Source organism: Prinia subflava, chromosome Z (assembly GCF_021018805.1).
Source record: "Prinia subflava isolate CZ2003 ecotype Zambia chromosome Z, Cam_Psub_1.2, whole genome shotgun sequence".
Classification (NCBI taxonomy): domain Eukaryota; kingdom Metazoa; phylum Chordata; class Aves; order Passeriformes; family Cisticolidae; genus Prinia; species Prinia subflava.
The window spans coordinates 80782690-80804984 of record NC_086283.1 but is presented as its reverse complement, the minus strand read 5'-3'; the positions used below and the strand labels follow the sequence as shown (position 1 = coordinate 80804984).

The window sequence follows — 22295 nt, the reverse complement described above, 5'->3', positions numbered from 1 at the left end:
ATGTAAAAACAATCAAAGACAGAGTACTAATATATAATTTATGTATTTAACAGCTTTTAAAGTATATTCTGAAAACTTCTAAGGCCATTGTACTTTTTAACTTTCGTTTTTGCTTCATCTGCATTGAATCATCTTTTACTACTTTAAACAGAAATTGGGTTTATTGAAACATTTCAATTCTGATTATTTTATAATAAAGATGAAGAAGTCTAACCTAATGAAATCACTGGAATGAAATGAGAAAAATTAAAAAAAAATTAATAAGCTGAAGACTTGAAGTTTTTATTAAGTCACATTTGGCTGTATGTTTCTGTGTGTGTACCGTCTTGGATCAGTAGGATGAGAAACTTGTTTTGTAAGGAATGACCTTTGCACTGTTAGACTGACTTTCTCTGTTATATTTCCAGAGGGTTACTGGAAATACATTGCCAGTAGTTCTTGCATGTATTAACTCCTGTGCCTGTGATCACAAAACTGTGGTTTGAAGATTAGTAGTATTACTTTATTCCAATTCTTCCTCCACAGAGTTCATGCCTGTAAATATATTTTGTAGAATACATGCATGTCTTGCAGTCTGTTGGATCTCTGTGAAACTTCCTAATGTACAAGCAACTTTATGATTTATGAGAGACTGACACAATGCCAGAGAAGCCCAGCTATCTCACACTCCCTGCCGCATGCGCCAGGAGTGGCTGCTCCCGGGTCCGGCTTTGACCGGAGTAGCGGTACAGAGCAGGGCTGGCTGCTCTCAACGGCACCCAGTGGTTCAGCGTCGAGGATTGGGGCCAAGAGCAGGGAGGGGTCTCTTGTGGGCTTCTCAAAGGAGTTTACTCCCCAAGGGGGGCAGTGATGAAAAAACCGAAAAGCCTGCGTCTTGCACAATCTTTTGAACAGGGGAGGAACAGGGGGAGGACACAATTCTTCAACCAATCAGGGGTACAATGGGGAGGGGATTAGGGAGGGGCTCAAAATATGACAACCAGTAGGGAATACAATGGGAGTGGAAAGGATCACATGGACCAACAGGAGGTGGAGGATTAGGGGAATTCCAGGGAGGAGTTTAGGACTGACGGAATTCTCTGGAAGAAGGGGTACGGACTAGGGAATATTGACATTATGTAAATGGCATAACAGGTGGATCTAGGGAGCAAATGACAGCCTGTAAGAAGGAGGAGAAAACTGGATAAAACCATATATATCGGGGGGAAACATAGGAACAAACCTTTCAACCCAGTTTACAAAAATATGCATAAAGAAAAACGCATCACCACAAGAGACTTTTCCATACTCTCAGAAATAAAATGCTTCCTGCTCCCTGCAGAGTATCTGATGCTTCCCTGTGGGACTGTGTTGGTGTATCTGCAGTACAAAGGTTGCTTGCTTTGCAGGTACCACTCTGATGTGGCACAGTCTTCTAAAGTGTCTGTGCCTCTATGCCTGGTTCTGCCCATAATTTTTCAAGCTCCTCCTTTGTTCTGATGACCTTGTCCTTGCTGAGGAGCCAGTATTCTTCCAGCACTCCCTTTTCTTTTTACTGTAACAGGTGAAGCAATTCCTAGAAGGACTTTAACGGTGCTCCAGCTGCTGCTCATCTCAGCTTCTGCTTGACTCTGTTAATTGCTCTGTGCATCCCTGTTCTTATCCATATGCTTGGAATTTTGAACCTGTATATCTACCTCGTTTGTAGGCAACAAACTGACCTCATAAGAGAGTTGTTCTCTCCCTCCCCCTTCCTTGCCAATCTTTTTCTTATCTCCTAATGGCCTCTCAGCATCTAGATTTTTAGACATGAAAGATAAGTGTGTTTTCTTAAGTCAGCCTGCACTGGCAGCCAGATTTGACTGTGATGAGCATCTTAAGGGATGTCTGGATCACTAGAATGTACAGGTCTATTGTAATTAGCTGTACCATTTCCTTGCTTTTGCCTCTTCTGTTTTATTATGAACTTTTTAGCAGCAGACCCTTTCTACCAGTGCACAAACCATACCATCACATGACATTGACTTTACTCAAACCAGAAGATTTTTGTGCCAAGGTTGTAACGTTGTATCATTACTTCATTGTATCTGTGTGAAAATTTTAATTTCACGCCCTGCGGACTTCACTGTCTCTGTGCACTCTGATCGTGTTGTTGCATAGAAGGGTAAGTCCCTGGGTCACATTCATTTTGCAGTGGGTTTTTTTAATTTTTTTTTTTTTAACTTCTGTTTCCTTTGAGAGATCTCGCTGTAAAGTTAGCTCAGGAGTTCTGCCAGGAAAATATTTGCAAGCTTAAAGGGAAGATACTAAAACTATTTTTTGTTAAGTTTTTTACAGTATGGCTGTGACCATCTTACTAGGAAAAAAAAAGAATATGTATGGAGTTTGGGCTACACTGCAATAAATTTGCATGTGAATAGTTGCAAGTGACTTGGTGAAGTATGTGGGAAAGAGAGAGAAAAGCCTTGTTCAAATATATCATCAGGTGTCCCATAATCCTTGTTTTCATGAGTTGCAGACTTTTCTGGGCAGAAGTCCTTGGTTAATGTTTGGAGATTTGTTTCTGGAGATTCCTGGTTTGCAGGCATTGATTGGTATTTTAAACTTCCCTGTTTGTATCAAGCCCGCACTGCACGTGTGGTAGGTCAGCATTGGTACCAGTCCTTGGTAGTCAGTCTTTGCCCTTTTAGTCTGTGCTGATGAACATCTCTGGGCAATCTGTGCCCATGTTCAACCATCTACATAGCAAGAAAACTTTTTTACTTCCATTTGAATGGAATTCCCTGAATTTTAATTTGTACCCATTACCTCTTGTCCTTTCACTGGGCACTCCAGAGAAGAGCCTGGCTCTAGCTTATTTCCTTGCCATATGAAGTATTTATACCCATTGGTGAGATCACCCTGAGCTGCATTTGCTCCAGGTTGAACAGTCCCAGCTTTCTCACATTTTACTTTCGTGTTAGATACATCAAAGCCTTAATCATTCTCATTGGGTCCATGGCTCTTACATTGGAGAGTCCAATACAGGGCACAACACTCCAGCTGTGTCCCACTGGTGCTGAGTTGAGAAGGATCAACTCCCTTGACCTTCCAGCAGTTCTGGTCTTTGCTGGCCTCTATTCACGTTTTTTTGTGTATCAGGACAACAGGTATTCAGGTTCTTCTCTGCAAAGCTGCCTTCCAGCCAGTCAAACCTGCCATGTGCTGGTGCCTGGGGTTATTCCTCCCCAAGTACAGGACAAGGCATTTCCTGTTGTTGCATGTTGTGAGATGCTTGTGAGCACATTTCTCCTGCCTGTTGAAGTCTGTCTCTGTACACTTTCTGGCATCTCTCAGCCTAGAGTATATTTTGAAGAATATGGGAATGAGAGACCTAGCATCAGTTTCTTGAGCTGTTAAGTGCCCTGCCTTATTTTGTAGTGTATTAATGGCCTTATGTAGTTTCTAAAAGAATCATGGACTGTTTGCAGGTGTGTGGTTATCGAAAGTAATCCTGCAGCAGCCGAGATCATCTTTGTTAGTTACTGCTGGGAATGAACAAACTAAAATTTCACTTCCCTGCCCATCTGTTCAGCAGCTGAAAGTAGGTAATTTATCTCAGTGGGACACCTACCACCTGTGTAAAGTTTTTGAAAGAGGTTGTTAGTGTGTGATGACTGTAGCCAAGGGACACCGGGCCTGAGCGCCCGGTGTTCCATGCCTCACTGCTGTTTTTTTCTGTAGGGTGCCTTGCAACCCCGTACTTGCACAGTGCCAGACCTGCTCGGTGGCTGTGTCCCTGTGAAGTTTACAGCGACTGTGCCTGCTCTGCCACACGACCCGCTCCGCTGCCAGCAGCGTGCGGCTCCTCGCCAGCAGTGGCCCCTCTTTGACATGCTAAACCAGGCACCACCAACATGCTGTATTTTTTACAGCTACTGTTTTATCTCAGTGGCTCCTCTTGAATTATGTATCCTCATCTTTGATGTATGAAATCTCAGCTGATTTAAATATTACCCCAGAGAGTTCAGCACACCTGGAAATGAACGGAGTGACAGATAGTACCAGTCTTTCCACACTGGAACACTGAGTGGAAAGTTTTACAGCAGTTGGGTACTGGAATACAATTTTTATGAGAGCATTGTTTTTTCACATGTGGTCTGCACCCAAGCAGTCAGTGCGTTGGGATGCCAAGTATTTGAGCTCAGTTGCAATGTTTGTTCTCAGGCAAATTGGAGGGAATGAGTTCATATAAAGATCTGGTGCATAGGGAGATAGAGGGCTGTTGTTCCCTTAGGAGCTGGGCACCAAGGGTTTCTCTACATAAGGTACCCAAAATTATGTGTTCCTGTCACTGAGAGGTGAGTAGTACAGAGCAAGTGAATGCAAATCTCTCTGAATAGCAGCTGCTATCTGATGTCAAGCTTCTGAACATGATATGAAGATTAAAAAACAACTGAATATAAGCTACATATATAGTGTCAGCAAGATACAGAAATCACAGTGTATATAAATCCTAAGCACTCTAGCCTGTGAAGCATACTTCAGGTTCTTTTGTGTGTTGTGGTCACTCTGCTCCCTACAGGAATTAGACTTTAGATGAAGTGCAAGAACCTATTCACCTCTCTCGTGCTAGCATAGCTGGCATAAAGATGATGCCAGTTACTATGTCATAAACAAAGTGATACCAGTAAAAACCTGACAACAAGCAGAGCTCAAGTTTCTAGTGCAATCTGGTCTGAAAAATGGGCTTTTTGCAAGACAAGCTATATCCAGTCTTTGTATTTTGACTATTAATGTACCTTAAATTTAAATTACTCTGGATTTCTACCCCATTTCAACTTATTAGCTCTCCACCACACCTCACTATATGGTTACTTCTGCCCTTTCTCTTTTTCTATCTGCTCCCTACCAAGGGACTGCTAGCACAAGCACAGGGTCGGTCTGTCATCATGGCCTTGCTTACAGGGATCAGAGGCTGAGAGATGTTTGCATTTACCTCTGGAGGGTAATTCTGACTGATAGGTTCTTACCAGGTTTGTGAAGTCCATCCATCCAATTGTCTGTTTCTGTTTTGAAGACCAAGCAACCATAAAGTTCAAAATGATGTTGTATTTTTGGAATCTGAAATTTCAGACAATGCATTTATGAATAATTTATGAGGAATGTGTTTTCAGTAATGTGCGGCATAAAATGGAATGAATGTGTATCCATACTTGCCCTGAACTCTCCAAAGTGCATGCTAATAAACAGAATGATAACCTACCATCACTTCTGCCCTATAAGATTTACAGTGCAAGCACTTTTTTCTGTGGTTTAATTCAAGTCAGTTTGTCAAGTTAAAGCTCTAGCATTTTGTTTTAAAGTACAACTTGGTGAGTGATTTTCTATTACTTAAAGAAATCTAACTGCTTTTCTCCCCCTTCTTTCAACCAGAGTTACTGTCTAAATTTTTCTAGTCAAGTTGGCATACAGCCACTCTAAATTATACTTTAATTCACAATTAGAAAGGAAGTGGTAACCATGCAGAGCAGCAAACCTTTCATTTAAAATGGCCATTATATAAGATCATGATTCTCCCGGATGATTAAGATATTGAAGAATAATTTAGATATCCTTAGGTTTTTGGCCATTTAGAAGTGCTGGGCTTATTTAATTTTTTAAGCCTCCCTGAAACAGCTTTTTCCATAATGACAGTAATGCAGGACTCTATATTATCATAACTTGATGTTTACTTATATCTGAATTGTCTAATGCCAACTTGTTTTCACTGATATAGCTGACAGGGCAGAGATAATTAAGAAACAGAAGAATTTGAGTGCTAGATTTGCTATTACACACTCCATGCCACAGCAGAAGAAATTAGGCTGACAAGCAGGAGAGGATGGATCATGCAGAACCACAAGAAGAATTGCTGTTTAGGTACAGAAATTTACTGTATGGAAAAATATTTTACCAGGATAGGGGAAAAAAAGGGAAAATAGAGTGGTAGAATAAACTATTTCCAAGCATTCTGAGCCGTCTTATTTCCAGGGTGTAAAATAGAGAGCTTGCAATACTTAGTCACCCCAGCACAAGAAATGGCAGGGAAGAAAGCTAACCCCACTGAAACAGTGGCAGAACATCCATTGGCTTCCATAGGGTCACCATTCCACCCCAGTATATACTTAAAATTACTGCAGTCTGATTGTGCTCCTCTGCTTAGTGAGGTTCTAAATCTTGCGCATCTACTCACAGTTCTTGCCACAATGGTTAGAAAGTCAGTGAAAGCTCACAGTTCAGTAACTAAATGACAAGATGAGAAACTTTGGAATCATAAAAAGGATATAAATGCTTGACCTAAAACTATGCAGATCTCCCAATGACTGTACAACTGAAGCAAAAAGTTGATTTATAATCTGGGGGCTGGGAATTTGGACTGAGCTTGCGAAAAGGGTTGCTAATCCGTGTAAATGGTGATAGACTTTGCAAATCGTATGTGGTGGGGTTCTTTTTCCGCTAAGCCATGCCCCTTAAAATTGTTGTGTAGTTATTTAATACTCACAAAGTTCTAGGGTAAGGTAGTCCCAGCTTTGCTGAAAGTGTGCTAGGAAGAAGACATGAAAAGTGGAAAAGAAATCCAAACTGAGGAGTAGCACTGAGGCTGGCAGAGAGGAGGTGCAGGATTGTGCCGTGACTTACATATGCAACCCTTTGTCAGAGGCTTTAGTACATTATAAAAGAAAAGGCACAGTTTTGAAGATGATTCATTGAATTAGAGTTTGCTTTGAGGGGAAGGATGCTTGGGGACAAACTTGTCAGTAAAAAATTGAAAAGAAAGGCTGTTAAGGCAGGAGATGTAGGGGTATGAACTGTAGCAGAAAAGATGATGACAGCTTAGTTTTGGCCCAGAACAATAAAGGGTGAAGATCTTGCTGAAGATGTGCTGTGATGACAGAGTGCTTAAAACGAATAAAAGCTAAGTGTGCTCTGAAGTGCAAAGTTGTTATGTAATATCACAGCAGAATCAGGGCCCCAGGTGTTGTACATACACCAAGGTTCATTTTCTGATCTGAATAGCTTTCAGACTTGATGACACAGAAGTGGCTGTGTGGGAGGGGAGAGAAGGACAATACAAACAGAGTGATTGCAGAAGGTGGTTGTTAAACTCAGTGGTAGTTACCTGGTTCTGTAATTTCTCTCTTTTGTACAAAAAACTTCATTCTAAATTATTCTTCTGTTATTGGCAGATCTGATTTAAAAGGTTTCTTTACTTCCCAGCACTCATGTTGCCGTTCACCCTCCCTCTTCCAAAATTATTACAACCTTAGTTATGCCAATTGAGCTGCAACCTGCAGCTGTACCTTAAAAGAAATGATCTGTGGTGTTTCTTATTCTTTGTCTTTAGTTAGTTAGTTAGTTAGTTAGTTAGTTAGTTAGTTAGTTATTATTTAGCTACTAAAAGCTCACAGAGACAAAAACAGTGAAGCAGCACTTTGAATTGTATCTGGCTGGTTGGTAACAGTGTACCAGAGTCTGAGTCCAGTGGGGAAATAACAAAGGCTGAGTTACCATCAACAAAGAGGTAGGATAGCTGGATTGAGAGCATTGAGATGGGAGTGTGGAAAAGTGAGGAAAGCAGGTGTTGGTCTCTGACAAGCAGGTAAATGAAAATGTCCTGCTTATGTAGCAAGGAGGAACGAGAGCAGAAGTAACTCTTGTTTCAGTAATTAGAGCTACTTGGATGTTATCACAGGTGAAGCTAGGGTGAAAAGTGGGGGGAAAAAAGAATCTCCTTTATCAGCTCTGCCTTAGGGCAAAAGGTTTTTGAGATGCTGTTGCTGGATCTGGTGTCTTTTAGAGCACTGGCACTGCTTGGTATACAAATGACCAGGGGCAAACCAGAGTCCTCAGCCTCTTTCAAGTCCAAGTCCTCTTTAGCTCTTTACTGCTGTTCACCATACTGGGGAGGGAGGCTTGTCCCAGAACACTTCCAAGCACAGCACGTTTCAGTGAGCACACGTGTGATACTGTTACTCAGTTCTGCTGCTTCTCTCCAAATTCCCCTGTGCAAGGGCTTTAATGTCCAATGCTGCTTTCCACACGATTTGGTGATAATTGTTAGTAACCCCAGAAAATGAGGCATTGAATTCACTGCTCTGTGAGACCTACGGGTAAGCGAGGGACCTGTGGAGCAAGGAAGCAGCAGCAGCAGAAGGGCTGAATGTGCACAGACAAGCATTGCGTGAGTGATGGAGGGAGCTGATCTCCTCTCTATTTCTGTGCAGCCCCTCTAGGGGATATGGTGCTTATTTCTGGGTGATTGCTTACTGGGAAAAAATTGTCAAAGATAGAAGGAGAGTGGCAAAATCTGTTGCAATGCTCGAGGTATTGATTTATGAGAGAATATTAAAATACGTGTGGCTCAGATAAATGTTGACTGAGACTGGAGCAGAATGAAAAAATGTAACATTGTTTAAATACTTAAGGTGTATTTGCATCAAAAAAGAAGAGGGATTTCTTAATACTGGGCCAGATCTTTAGCCATAACTAATAGGATGAAGTTTGGAGGAAGAAAATCCTCTTTGTTTATTTCTAGGGGACTATCAGAAAGATGTTCTTATTTGTGACACATATCTTTCCCTCCCACCAAAATCTGAAGCAAAAATTTGTGGCACTTCCCGTACTATTCTGTTCTCCTTAATGGTATGTTATATGTTTCCCACTGGGCTTTGGCTTACCTCTTTTGATTGTGTGCTCTTTTGGAGAGAGGAGTGCTCTTACAAGTGGTACTAGAGTTGGTCTCCCTGATCCTGATCAAGGCCCTTTAGGTTATACTGTGGCCCATAAATAAGTAATAATGGTAATGATAGCATGAGATATATTTGGCTGTGGAATGGCTTCCCAAGGAGAGTAGTGAGAGGCTGATTGTTAGCAACAAATGTGAGAAAGCACACTGTAGGGAGCAGTTCTGTCAGCAGGGAGAGGCTGGATGATCTAATAAGTCTTTTCCTTCTCTAGGTTATGATTTTGTGAATACTGCCTTGGAGAGCTCTCTAAAAGTCTCTGATAGTGTAAGCTCTCTATTACGTGGGTGTGGGTTTTACAGCACTCCAGAAGGCTCTTGCTGAGGACAGTGTATAAATACATTCTGTTTTACATTGTGTGATATATTTTAAATAAAAGGTTCAGATCTTCTTTTAATTGCTTTGAAATATTCTGCAGTCTAATCTTTTTCTTTAAGAACTAAGAAACTCTGGAATGCTTTTGGAAGATACAGACTTGTTGCAGGTGAGAAGTATGTCTCCACCTGGACTTGGTTTAAATACATATACAACACTGTTAAATTTGCCTCCTCCTGTATCCCACAGTGAAGCATCTGCTCTGAGTTCTTGCTTGAAAGTAATGGGAAAATGGGAATCTCAGGCTGTCACAGTTCCTTTGTCTCTAATGCTCAATTTAATCTTGTTCCTTCTCTTGGTGTTTCAGCCTCATGAATTGTCCTTCACTGTGTTGTGGGATTTTTTTTTTTCTGATTTGATGCCTTGACATTCAGTACATGGGATCACATCCCCCAGGATGTGTTTTCGTCACTGAAGGTGCAGCTCACACATGAAAGACAAGCTCCCTGATCCTGATGTGTGGCCTTTTAGGGAATGACTGCAAAATCAGCTTCTCTTTCTCAGCTTTCATTTTCTACCCAATCAGCCTCTAATGTTCACTGACATATTCATTTTGAGTTTCCTGGGCCAAATAGCCTGCTGGTTGAGATTTGAATTATTCTCACAGAGCAGGGAGTGGGGCAAAAAGAATCTGAGGTATCAGCTCAGTCCTATGGATTTTCAAAAGGCTTTTGCCAAGGTTCCACACTAAAAGTTGTTAAATGAATCAAATTTCTGTAGGATTGGAGGACAATTCCTTCTAGGGTTTTAGTGCTGGTTAAATGATAGCAAGCAAAGTGACTTAATGTTCATTTTTCAGAGTTAGCAGAGGGATCCCCCAGGAACTTACTGAGCTGGTTCTTCATCAGTGACCTGGAGTGAGAAGTGAACAGCAAAATCTCCTGGGTGACCTAATAAATTTGTGTATTTCAATACTAAGTTCTTTCAGGTAGTCCAATGATATATCAGTAGCAAACAACTCCAAAAAGGCAAATCAAAACTGAGCAATTGAAACTGTAATTTACCTGGGGAAAGGTCATCAACACCATACCTATATAATATTGGATCTGAGTAGGTGGTTGGATTTGTGGAGTTCAAACCTTTCTGGAATTCCGCAACAGCTTGTGAATACATAGGTACTGCTGTACCCATGTTTTGATTCTGCCTGGTCTTTGCCTTTCAAGGAAGCTGTAATGGAAGCTAGGAAAGGTGCACAGAACAATTCATTTGATCATCAGGATAAAGCAGTTTAAGTAGAGTCCAAGAAGCAGTGACTTTGGATAGGAAAATACTGAGAAAATGATCAGGGGTGCAAAATTGTGAAGGTGGTGGATAAATTGAATGTGCAGCTGTTTTTTACCTGATGCCACCATGTGAAAGAGATTAACTGCAGTCAGTCCTTAAGGCAACACTAGCAAGGTACTAAAACAGAAAACAAAAGTATGTCTATCAACAGCAGTGAACTTCCTGAGCTTGCTGTCACAGGACATTGTGGAAACTGCAGGTTGAAAAAACAATTAGGCAAATATATGGACAGTTGGGTGGTACATAGATGTTGACAGGACAAGCCATGGAGATAACCTTTCATTGCTTATGCTGTAATTGTGGATGCCAGACTAAAGATGGCAGAAAGTGCTTAGGACCCTTTAATTTGGGTTGAGTTCTTCCATTCACCTGTAGAGCTTGGGCGTGGGTTTCTTCCATATAACCCCAGGCTGTATCATTAGTGTGGTGTCTTCATGTTTCAGGTAGTTGGAAGTTGGCTCAGGCCACTTCTTATGTGCATCTGTTTTTTCTCTGCTTTTATTTGCCCTGTTCCAGTCAAACAATGATTTGATATTTGCTCTATCATAACAATAAACTGTTTAATTTTCTGTAAAATGGGTCTGTTCCCTACCCCTTGAATGTGTTTTTAGCTGTATTTAGCATTTGTAAAGTGCTTGGGGGCAGGTGGTGTTTTATGAATACAAAATAGTGTTAGGCTTTGTACTTAGGCACAATACTGTACCGTAATTCAAAGGCAATTCATGTAACATTAGTAAATCACTTTGAACTTTATGTTGAAAATATAAGCACTAGTATAAAAATAAACCTTTTTATTTCCTCTGGTATATACAGTTAAATAAAGTAAGCCTACACAGCTACAAAACCATATTGCAGTATGTTTTGTTGAAATGCCATCACTTTGTAAGGAGACATTCCATGTGTTTTCTACATGTTTATGGTTGCAAAATAATTTTTCAGAGACTGTAAATGAAAAGATGTCTTTAAATATAGTGATGAAATATTATCTGACATTGCTTGTTTAAAGAAATATACATATATTTTGCTGTCAGAGTATTTATGATTCTAATAAGTTTAGTTATTTTGCCTCATAAGGAGATTCCTGCTCCTCCAAATATCAAACTTGTTGAAGTTGTGCTTTTTTTTTTTTTCAGGAAGGAACAAATTGTATTATTAGCTAAATGGGACTGCATGATATGAAAATACAATAATGTAGTTTAAAAATTGGACAGTGTGTAAGAAATATAATATATTTTACCAGCAGTGGAAATAGAGAAACATTAAAAATCCATTGGCCTATCCCAAATGTCTAAATAAATAAACATCACTGTTCAGCCAATTGAGGCAAGTAAGCTTTGTGGTTATCTTCAAGAGCACTGTCCTTTCTAATATCCTGCACAGTTATGAGTTCTGTGCATCACTCTTGCATAATCTGATCATTTTTTAGGTACTGTACATTGTGGGACTGTCTGAGCTTTGATTGCCCTGTAGGTTTTATCAGAAGGAATACCAAGTGTTTCAGGTGTTTTCTCACCAACCATCCTGGGCATAAATGGTCTTATGCTTCCCAGAGCATCAGCCATATTTGTGTGTTCATCATAAAAATGTGAAAGCCTTCCTTCCCATTCAGTTTAGAATCATGGGACAAAGTAAGATTCACCTCTAGGTGTTTAGAGAGCTGTATTCCTGCTCCATGAGCAGTGAAAAAGACACACTGTGGAAAGAGGGATCTGGGTCTGGGCTATCTTGTGTTTATTTTTGTTTTCCTTTTTAAAATGTGAATTTTTAATGATCTTTTATGAATCGTAATGGTTTATGATGTTTCCTTTTATCTTAGTGATAGACTACAAAACTCTTTTTACCTATAGAGTTTATAAAGTCTTCTAGATACTTATTTAATTAAGAGCCAATGCTGAGAGTTTCTAATAAAATTTCCAAAAGGGTTTTAGTGGCTGAGGAGACAAATTGCTGGCAGCCTGTTTTAGTAATGCAGAGGAGATGAAGGGAATGCTTTCACAGCACAATGCAATGCCTGACCAGGGTGGATTTTGCTACCTGGGTCGCAGTTCTGCTCTGACCCAGCTGTACCAGCTTTATCCCAGTGGTACTAGCCTCCTAGACTGGCCATCTCTGTGCTCCTCTGTGAGCTGTATTTGGAGCTTTATCTTCTACAATAAAAGCAAATGTGAAAGCTCTTCACTGAAAGAAGAGTTTCAAAGCTTGCTGTGGTCTAGTCTGCCTACTCTTATCTCTATCCTCTTGCCCATGGCCCTGCCTTTCTTCTGCTTTGTACACTCACCAGCTCTTGGTGTTCTGTCTCCTGATGAATTTTTTTGAGACTTCAGAAGATTACTTTCACCAAACTTTATCTGTCTAAATAGTTAGACTTCTAATTCAAACTTGTAGACCTTACAAATTTTCTTCTCCCATGATGAAACATACAGACTTTCAAGCTCATTAAAGTTAGATGAAAAAGTATACATGGGGGAAGTGTCAAAAAAAGAGATTATTTTCCAGTCTGTTGCAGAGATGCTGTGAGAGACTGGACTATTAATGATTAATGACTGATAACATTTGCCCATTTGTGGAGGTGCCAGGGTGCTTTGCGGAGGCCAGATTTGCATCTCTCGAGGGAGGAGGTGAGTTTTTGGGTGTACATATGCTAGTCTGTGTGAGACAGAAGAGGTGAACTATCAGGGCCTGGATCCTGCAAGGCGAGGTGGTGCTTCTTGCTATACTAATTGCTCTTCCTTAAGTAACTCCCTCAGTTGTTAAACTGCCCCTTCCCCTGGGCAAAGATCTGATGGGGCATTATTGGCTCAATTGCGAGGCAGTCCCTGAGAAGGGATCATCAACTATCAAAGATTCTCTAAATGCCCCCCAACTCATTTCTGGGGCCTTCCACCAGAGCAATGAAAGCTCCTCCCCACCTTAACAATTCCCTTCTCCTCCCCCCAGGGAGGTACCTGAACATTCCCACTGAGCCTGAGTATATTTTAACCCATTGGAATATGTGACGTTTCATTCTAATTCACTCCAAGGGATCCAGTAACAAGAACCTGGGTTACACTCCCCTTGCTCACTGACCTTCCAGTACACTGGCAAATGTACCAAAAAAGTGAGGACACACTGAATTATCACCATCCTTAAAGGGACAGTTGCCCATGCCATTTTCCTTCTGCTGGGAGGGCAAAACCTATCAAAGAAAATGTGCGTAAGCACCAGCACTGATGAGACATTTGGTTGCTTGGTTGAACATCTATACGTGAGGAATTTCTGTATGTCGCTTAATGTACAGTGCTGGTACTTCTGCAGAATGTTTGATATTTTTTCCTCCTCTGGAAGCAGGAACAATACAAGGGGACCCTTGGCCCTTAGTTTGCTTTAAAAGAGCATTCACTATTCACAAGCCAAGTTTGCCAAATCAGTTTTCCTGTTAGAAGTGTTCTGACTCTTGGGTAGCTGATCCTGTAGCTTTGACTTCACTGAAGCCATTAAGTGTTATAATAATAACAACAACAACAACAACAATAGTGCCTGGTTTTACTTACGTTTTTATTCAAGTCATGCAAAGGATACATATCCTGGTTTTATGGAAAGTTGCATTTCAGGATTCAAGCATTCTTTAAATATTTAGGAAACAAATAAATGGTGAGAAAATTGTCTTTGCAAGTTTCAAACCATTCTAGGTCTCCTCTGTTGCCTCCAGCCAGATGCTGTCTGATGTTACTTAGACAAACCAGGGCAAACCATTATCCTGGGATTAAACATTAAATACCTGCAAGGAGCATTCTCTTTATCAGATAGGGCTCTGTTAGTGGAGTTCATTCACTTTATTGCATATATAACTGTGGTGTCAAATAGACTGATTTACAACACCTGGTCTTTTACATAATCTTTGCTATTTGCTGCACTTGTAATCTGGCAAATCACTTAGCCTTCCTGATAGCAGAAATGCTGTAAAACTTAGATAAACTTGCAGAAGAAATGAACTTGAAGGTACTGCTGAAATCTAGGGCCTGCACATTTGCTCTAAATGCACTGGCTGGTTTGGTTTCCCCTGTCTAATCTGTGATTGCATGTGGCTGCTGGAGAAATTGAAATTTTATGATAGCACTACCGTCAGAGGAGATAAGCATTTGTATGCTAGACTAGATTAATCTAAAAAGAAGTTTTAGGTGTGGCTAATGAAAGCAGTGTATGTGTTAACTGAGTTTCTTTGGGGTTCAAACCATATGTATGTATCTATATAGAGTCTAGTTTTAAACTTTCTCCATATGAAAAGTCTTGTATATCTGTGTGCTAGTTCTTGCTATCAGTGCAGCTTATTTTATTTGATGTTGGCGATATCTTTGAGGAGTTTCGGGTTTTAATAGTATTTTCTGAATGCTAGTACAAACAACAGATTTCTCTACAATGATCTGGTTTGGCTACCCAAAACTCTACATCTGTCTGAATTTTTTGGTTAGGGTAACTAAAAGACATAATGTTTGCTTAAGGTTAGCCACAAACAAGATCTAGTTTAAAAAAGGATGTATTTTTTCATTTTGAGTCACTCATCTTTTTGCTACTTAGACAGATAATAGACATGTAGGCAAGCTTAAAATGTGGTGAAAGAAATTTGCAAATTGGCTTTTTGATTGTGAGATTAAAGCTAGCACATCTGCAGGAAAACAAAACAATCTGTAGTCAAACAGCTCTGTGAGGCAGTAATGTCAAGTCAGCCTGTATTAGAAATGACAGTGACCATCAGATTGGAAGAAACAATAAAAATTGAAAGAAACAGCTTTTTTAGCATAACTCCAGTAGTCACAATTAACATTGATATTAACACATCAGTACCACTGCTAACTCCTTTGAGCTGAGGGACTAGCTCTGTGTCTCAGACATAAAAATGACTTATTTTGTTATGGACAAAGTAACTTGTCATGTCAAGCACTAAAACGGGCTTCCCAGGATGGTGGTGGAGTCACTGTCCCTGCTGGCTTTCAGGAAATGACTGCATGTAGCACTCGGTGCTCTGGTCTGGTTGGCAGGGTAGTGACCAGTCAAAGGTTGGACTCAATGGTCTTGGAGGTCTTTTCTAGTCTAAATTATTCTGTGACAGTGTTCTGATAACAGATGGGATGTAGCACTTGTTTGTGGAGATAAAGATGGAGTTTTTCATGGCATGGCTAGTTCAGGGTAGGAAAACCTTCTACCTGCTGCTGCTGCAGAAGGCTGTTGGACAGCACAGGTGCAGGTCTGCCTTTAGGAGGTACATTGGCCACTGCTAATCTCTCACATCCATAAACTGCTGTAAACATTTGTTCTTAAGAATTTTTCATCCCATCCGAGTTGAGAAACTTCCCCCAGCTGTCTTAGTTGCTTCATCTTTCTAGGTTCTTACAGTCACAAAAGCAGAAACAGAATTTTCTCAAAGCAGAGAACAGCTTGAGATGTTTCCTCATGCTATAGATGAATTCTGTTTGCTTACAAGAGAGGTACCCTATGGATCCAATCACCTGTGCTGATAGTTTCATTTGGGTGAATAATGTGAATAGCATTTTGTGCATGAAAGTCTTTGAATGTGTGAATCATTTCAGTGCTGGGAATATCAGGCAGATTGGTGCTAACAAAAGCTTGGAACAAAGAGACTTTTGGGTAAAACTCTAAGAGTGATATCTGTTACATATCACTGAAAGATCACTGGAGTGCTCTCTAGGGAAGCAGTGGAAATGGTATTGTTAAAGACATTTAAAATTGGACAGGAGGAAATATATTGTAATGATCAATCCTGTGCTGGTATTTAGATCAAATCTTGTCTTCTGTGAATATTAATAGGAAATCCTTGTCTCAAGTACCTGCCATTATTCAGTGAGCATTACCAGATCACATTGGCTTGCAACCTTCCCCCATGTCTGTACTTGCACTTAAAGGACAGCCTGAGTGATGCTTAGCACCCTTGTCTTTTCTCTTGGTGCCTCAAGTGTTGATGTTGTATTGCCTTGCTTAGATTCTATTCCTTCAGTGCTTCCACAAGACAGACTCCATATAGTACACAGAGATTTACAGGAAGCACATGTAGTTTGTGGCAATAAAAATAAAGTCTCTGTTTTCAAATCCCTGAGAAACTAAATCAAGTGTAGAGGTCTATTCAAAAAGGAGAAAAAAAAAAAAAGAGTGCAGCACGTGTATAAGTCACTTTACTGTTACCAGCATGGATCTGCCTTGTTTGGTGTATTTGGCTGTCATCTCTCTGAGGTCTGTGTTCAGTCTCCAGAGTGCAACTAAGACAATACACACCTCAAATGGAAAAGTTGATGAAACAGCCTAAAATAACCTGAGCACCCATGCTTTGCTTGCCTCTTTTTCAGTACCTTTTGCTGAATTTTGAAAAATTACTGACAGGAGTCCATACAGCAAAATTTGTTCTGTGCCAGTGGCCCTTTGGCAGACAAATCTAGGTCTCGTCTGATTTATGGAGGCAACTGGATTCAACGCTTGCATAGTGCTGTGATCTTAACAGAGCTTTTTTCTCATTGTGTTTCTGTAGGTATGAAGCCTCTCTTCTTGACCTGGTGGAAGCTATGAACCCAGTACCAGCTGTGGGACACCTCTGCCAAGAACCTTGTGACAAGAACAAAACACACCAGCGCTGCTGTGTGAACCACAGCCTGTCCTCCTCTTGGTGCCAGAGCCCCTGCAGCCCCAGGAGCAGAGCAGAGGAGCTGGAGGAGAGTCGCCTCCTGGAGGAGATCTTCTTCATTTGACACAACTCCTTGGTCTACAGCTACTCTTAAATTATTTGAGTGATCACTGCTTGTTTTCCCTCTTCTAAAACATAGTTAATTAGCATCCAGGTTAATTTTGGATTTAGTAATCATGATGCAAGTATATTGTTGGGGTATGCCAATCAGAAAGTGCTAACTTTTTTCCTAAACCTTTCTTGTGCCAAGAAATCAATTTAAATAGCATTTTTTTTAATCTACAACATTTTCTAATAGATTGAAGTCACAGTTTTGCCAGCCTTATATCGGAAGTATATTTCATTATCGATTTTTTTGACTCTAAAGCAGTTTGCAAGAACTGCCTAACATTCAAGAACCAGCATGTTCAAAGCAGATTATTTTCTAATTAAACAAGTCTGTTTAAAACCTGGCATATTATAAAAGTACAAGCACTTTAGTACTTCTTCACTGATTTTATGATCTACTTTTTCCTTCAACATTCTGATATTTAAGATACTGAGTTTTTAGGGGATATATTGTAAGCTGAACTCCACAGTGTCTGATAATGTTAATAGATGATGTTGCAGGTTGATGTACTAGGCACAGGTTTGAATTATTTCCTCTTTAAATCAGTGCTATTTGACAGAGTTTATGTGCTGGGTAACGTAACCCTGAAAGAGTAAAACAGAGTCAGACATTGTAGAGATCCAAAACCTACTTGATGTACTTTCCAAGATGAAATACATATTAGTGCTAGTATAAGAGCAGTCTTAAGACATTTTCACTAACTTGCACTATTTTGGTCCTGCATCCAGGCTCCATTGTAAATAAGACAAATCAGTAATTATTTTTACTAGCAGCTCACAATGCACACTTTCCTGCCAGCTTTAATTATTCATGCTGTATCTATTTCAGTTTATTTAAATGCATTTCCATCTACTGCATGTACTTGGTTATTTAAAGAAATGTGCCGAATTGGTAAAAATGACTGCACATTACAGGATTAATGGTCATTTTCTCCACAATGCAGTGTTCATATTTTATTGTAACAGTAGCCACCGGCATGTGTTCCTAGAAATATGAGACTAAAATACTCATTTTGCACAGTAAAATTGCAGCGAGGGAAAGGTAGAATTGATCCAGTATGGGCAAGTTCTAGGCCATTTGCTCCCAAATACCACTTCATGGGCCAGTACTGCTTTTCAGACGGTCTCTTTAGGCAACCCTGCTTATCTTAATGGCTGGGTTGAGTTGCTGTACTGATGCTTGGGGTATGGCTGCTGCCTTCCTCCCCACGCTGCTCCTGTGCAACGTGTGATGCTCTGCGAGGTGGATCTCAGACAAGAGCCCTGCAGCCCCTGGCAGCACTCTGCTCCGTCAGTGAAACAAAAGGAGAATGAAGGGGAAAGGACCTCAGGTTACTCTGGGCTGCTTCATTCAGGCCCAGTCTTAATCACAAATTGGATGATATTCTTTCTGTGCATCCCAGCTGAATTTTAAAAGCTGCTTGGAGGAATTTAAAGGGGGAAGCAGCATTGCTGGACCAGAAGATTACTGCTGTGGAAAGCCCCTGCATGGTCTATCCTGCTTTTAGTGAAGTATTACAGTTTTCTGGAATATGTCCACCTGCTGTTGAATGTCTCTCTTTTTCTACTCCCTGAGCCTGGGAAGGCCCAGGTCTCTCTACGAGCCCCAAAAGATGTATTCAGTGCCCTGGCCCAAGTAGACCAGATGAGAATATAGGTTTTCTTGTTCTGTTGGCTGAGTAATCTGCTGCTTAAAGAGGGTGGGGAAAAGGAGGATAAAAAAGAGAAAAATGTACAAGGACCAGCAGGAAATTTGGGGATAGTTGTCACATAGAACTTAGACTTCGGAGTTGTTTCATGGTGTTTTTTTTAGCTTTGGTGGTGTTTTTTTAAGTGTTGGCATTTATAGAGAAACAGTTCTCTGATTTCAGTCCAATTGTTTCTTGTGTCTTTTCTAATTTGATTGAAACTTTAATTGCCTTTTCTGATAAATGCTAACTGACCTTTCAAAACAGAAAAAAATACACATATGTTTCTTGAAAGGTGCCTTTGTGTTGAGAACACTCCATGGGAGCATTCTGTTCTTTGATTCTTTTGTGGGGGCCAATATTTAACTGCTTTGGGATTCCTTATGATCACTTAGTCTGTAAAAGAATTTAATTCTGAAGGTGACTTTTCACTTGAATCTGTATTTTTTGGTTGTAGCTCTCTCTAAAAGGACATTGTCAGGGTTGTGGGCTCTATGCTCAAGGTGCTGTCTGTCAGTCAGACCTACACAGGGGGCACACCTTTGTGAAGCAAATTTTTCTGGTAAACGATGGTTGAAATGCCTTATGGGTGAAGAGCTGTATGCTTTAACTCTCTGTGAGATGTGGACAAAAGAAACAAAAGCTGTTAATTTTGTAGACCCGTGGAAAATAATTTTTTATAATGCTGGCTCTTGCTCTAGTTACCAGCAGTACATTAGGAATAGTCTTTAGCAGTCAGTGCAAGCGAAGATATTTTGCCATGAGGCACTACAAAGTTGAAGTTATTAAAACATTTATAGCCTTAGGAAAAAAAAATCAATGATTGTCAAATAGGAAAGGACAAAATCAGTAGTTGGTACTAGGAGGGGAATTGTTTTCCATCTGCTAAAACAGTAGAGGAAATGCAAAAATTAAACTAGCGAAAGCAATGACATGACAGTGTCCTTTTAAGTTTGAGCTTCTATATTGGGCGCTGCTGCTGGGGAGTATGTCCAGCATAGACTGTTTGTCCAGTGAATGTGCTTCAGCTACGCATCAAGCTGCATTTTCCGTGAGGTTTTGTGGAGTAACATGACAGCTGCTAAGGCTCCTACCCATGCCTTCAGTTTGTGTCCTTCCCATGTGGTTTGTGCACACACACTTGCCAGCTATTTGTGTAGTTACTGCTTTTGTGCACCTTGCACATCACAGCCCTGTAATAATCACACTCTTTTCATTTCTAGCCTTTCCAGTCTTGCTATTGAATCCCATCTCAAGCACGTATTTATATGTGTATGTGAGGTCTTAATCTAATAAATTATCTGGGGGTTTAATTTATTCTTCCAGACTTTTATTTGGCTTGTCTTCTGATTTTTGTCCAGCTCAGATGTCAGTACTGCCATTGACAATGTGTTCTGCTTCCCACAGCATCACATCATATTATATTGTGAGTTTCCAAGTTGCTAAGATTCTCTTCCTCTCTAGGACATGGGTCTTACTGTGAGAAGGAGCAAGGCCTCCTTTGGAGCTTGAAGTAAGAGAGAGGTCAAAAATACAAAGGAGAAGAGAACTGGAGAAGACAGAACCATGCTTTGGGACAAAAAATTGAATTAAAGAGTAAGGAAGAAAGGATGGTGGTGAAGGCAAGAAAGAACAAAGATAACTGCAAGGCAGATAACTGTACCAAAGGTGGAGATGAAGTGGGAGTGAGCCAGAGGGCAGGGATGAGCTGTTAAACTAGAATAAGCTGATGAAGAACAACTGTGTGCTTGTTTCTTAAAGTGAGAAATGTTTTAAAACACTGGTTCACATAAGAGCCTTATGACTCCACACCCTTTTCCAAATCATGTTCCTGCATTTGAGGAGCTACTGTCCAAGGCATACCTGGCAAATGAGGGAAAGAAGGAAATTACCTGTGCTTAACTTTAGTGTCTCTGCTTCAGAGCAGGTAGACAGGGAGGCCAGAGCGCATGGAGAGCAACTGTGCAGAACCCAGGTATAACGCAGGGCATGGACTGAACTTAATTGCTCGCAAGGAATGCTGACTTAGATGGCTGAAGAATAGGAGACTGGAGAGCAAGAATCAGAATGAACAAATAAAATTTACAGTGATCCAATGAGCTGTGGAGGTTTGGTGTTTAGGAAGGAGAGAAAGGGACTTAGCTGCACTTCAAAGAGATTGAGCCTGAGACATCCAAAAGAGAGCCCTTGAAAGTGCATGTGAGCCTGGCGTTAAACTCTAGAAGTTGCAGCAAAGATTTTCTCAAATACGACCTCCAGGCTGTATTTCAATTTGTACCATCTGTGAGGGAGAGAGCACAGCCTAGTTAGTTAGAAACCTCCTTTTTCACTGTAACTAAATTTATGAAATTGTGTGCTAATTAGTGTATGATTTATAAATTTACATAACTGCATGCAACATAAGACAACACAGAATATTGAATGAAGTGATTTAAACCAGCAGAAGCAATGTAGTCTGCTCTAACTGGGTGGCTTTCCTCTGGAAAATGCCTCTCCCGATCCAGACCTGTGCCCTGCATCATTGGAAAGCTTGTTTGCTCACAGCACAATAAATGTTTTACAATATTGTGACTCCATGTAGCTGAGAGACATCTACCTTGAGCATCTCTGCCACAGCTGTGTAGCAGAGTTTTTGTGGTGATCCCTGACTAGGGTGTTTGAAAGCAGAATTCAGCTATAAACCAGCAAGTAACCAAACTTGGCCTGGCCAGTGTTGGTTCTTGAGGACTCCTGCATTTGTTAAAGGGGGTGGAAGAGCATCCCAGCTGCAGGAAAAGGATGGGCTGGGGGGAAATTGGATTTGTTTTCCAGCTCTGGAGAAGCCAGTTTGCCTCCCTGCACACACAGCATGATGTGAGTTCTGTGCTGAACTGTGTTTAGCACCACATCTCGGAGGGGCCATGATCTGCATCAGTGCCCACAGTACAAGGCACTGGAGGTATCCACCAAAATGTCTGTGAACCTGTAAGAGCAGAAACAAATGGGCCAGACATTCCTGTTGAACAGAAGCTGAAGCACTCGGACTTCATGTATTTTGAGGCTTGAAGCAGTCATTTCAGGCGTTGGGGAGCTAAACTGGAGAAACTCAGATGTCACTAAGAGATGAGGTCCTGACATACATGAGGTGAGAAATGCCTAGGGGGTCCCAACAGATGAACTAATCCATGAGCTGCAGTGAGAGCCTAGTTTCCTTGATTCAGGATTCGTCCAGAGTATGTAAAACAAAATAATTTTCATGCAGAGCATTCAATAACCAGTATGAGTTCATTCTTTCTGGTCTCCTGTCTACAGACAAGAGGAAAGTGAAAAGCTGAAAAAAGGTATGTTTTCTGGTTGCTTACTGGCAACTACATTAGGACTTTGAAGCACAGGTTTGATTAAAGCACTTGCCCAAACACAAAATGTTGAGTACTGTGAGCATTAAGAACA

General features: G+C 40.6%; 1 protein-coding gene across 3 annotated transcripts in view; it reads left to right on the top strand.

Moving 5' to 3' along the window:
- The window catches only part of KIAA1328 (KIAA1328 ortholog), a 176367-nt gene extending 156163 nt beyond the window's left edge, over nucleotides 1-20204 (top strand). For all 3 annotated transcript variants that reach the window (XM_063423521.1, XM_063423520.1, XM_063423522.1), the window contains one exon: nucleotides 16918-20204. In XM_063423521.1, the coding sequence (XP_063279591.1) occupies nucleotides 16918-17134 (217 nt within the window). In that variant the 3' untranslated portion in view covers nucleotides 17135-20204. The remainder of the gene's footprint in view (nucleotides 1-16917) is intronic.
- The last annotated feature ends 2091 nt before the right edge of the window (nucleotides 20205-22295 follow it).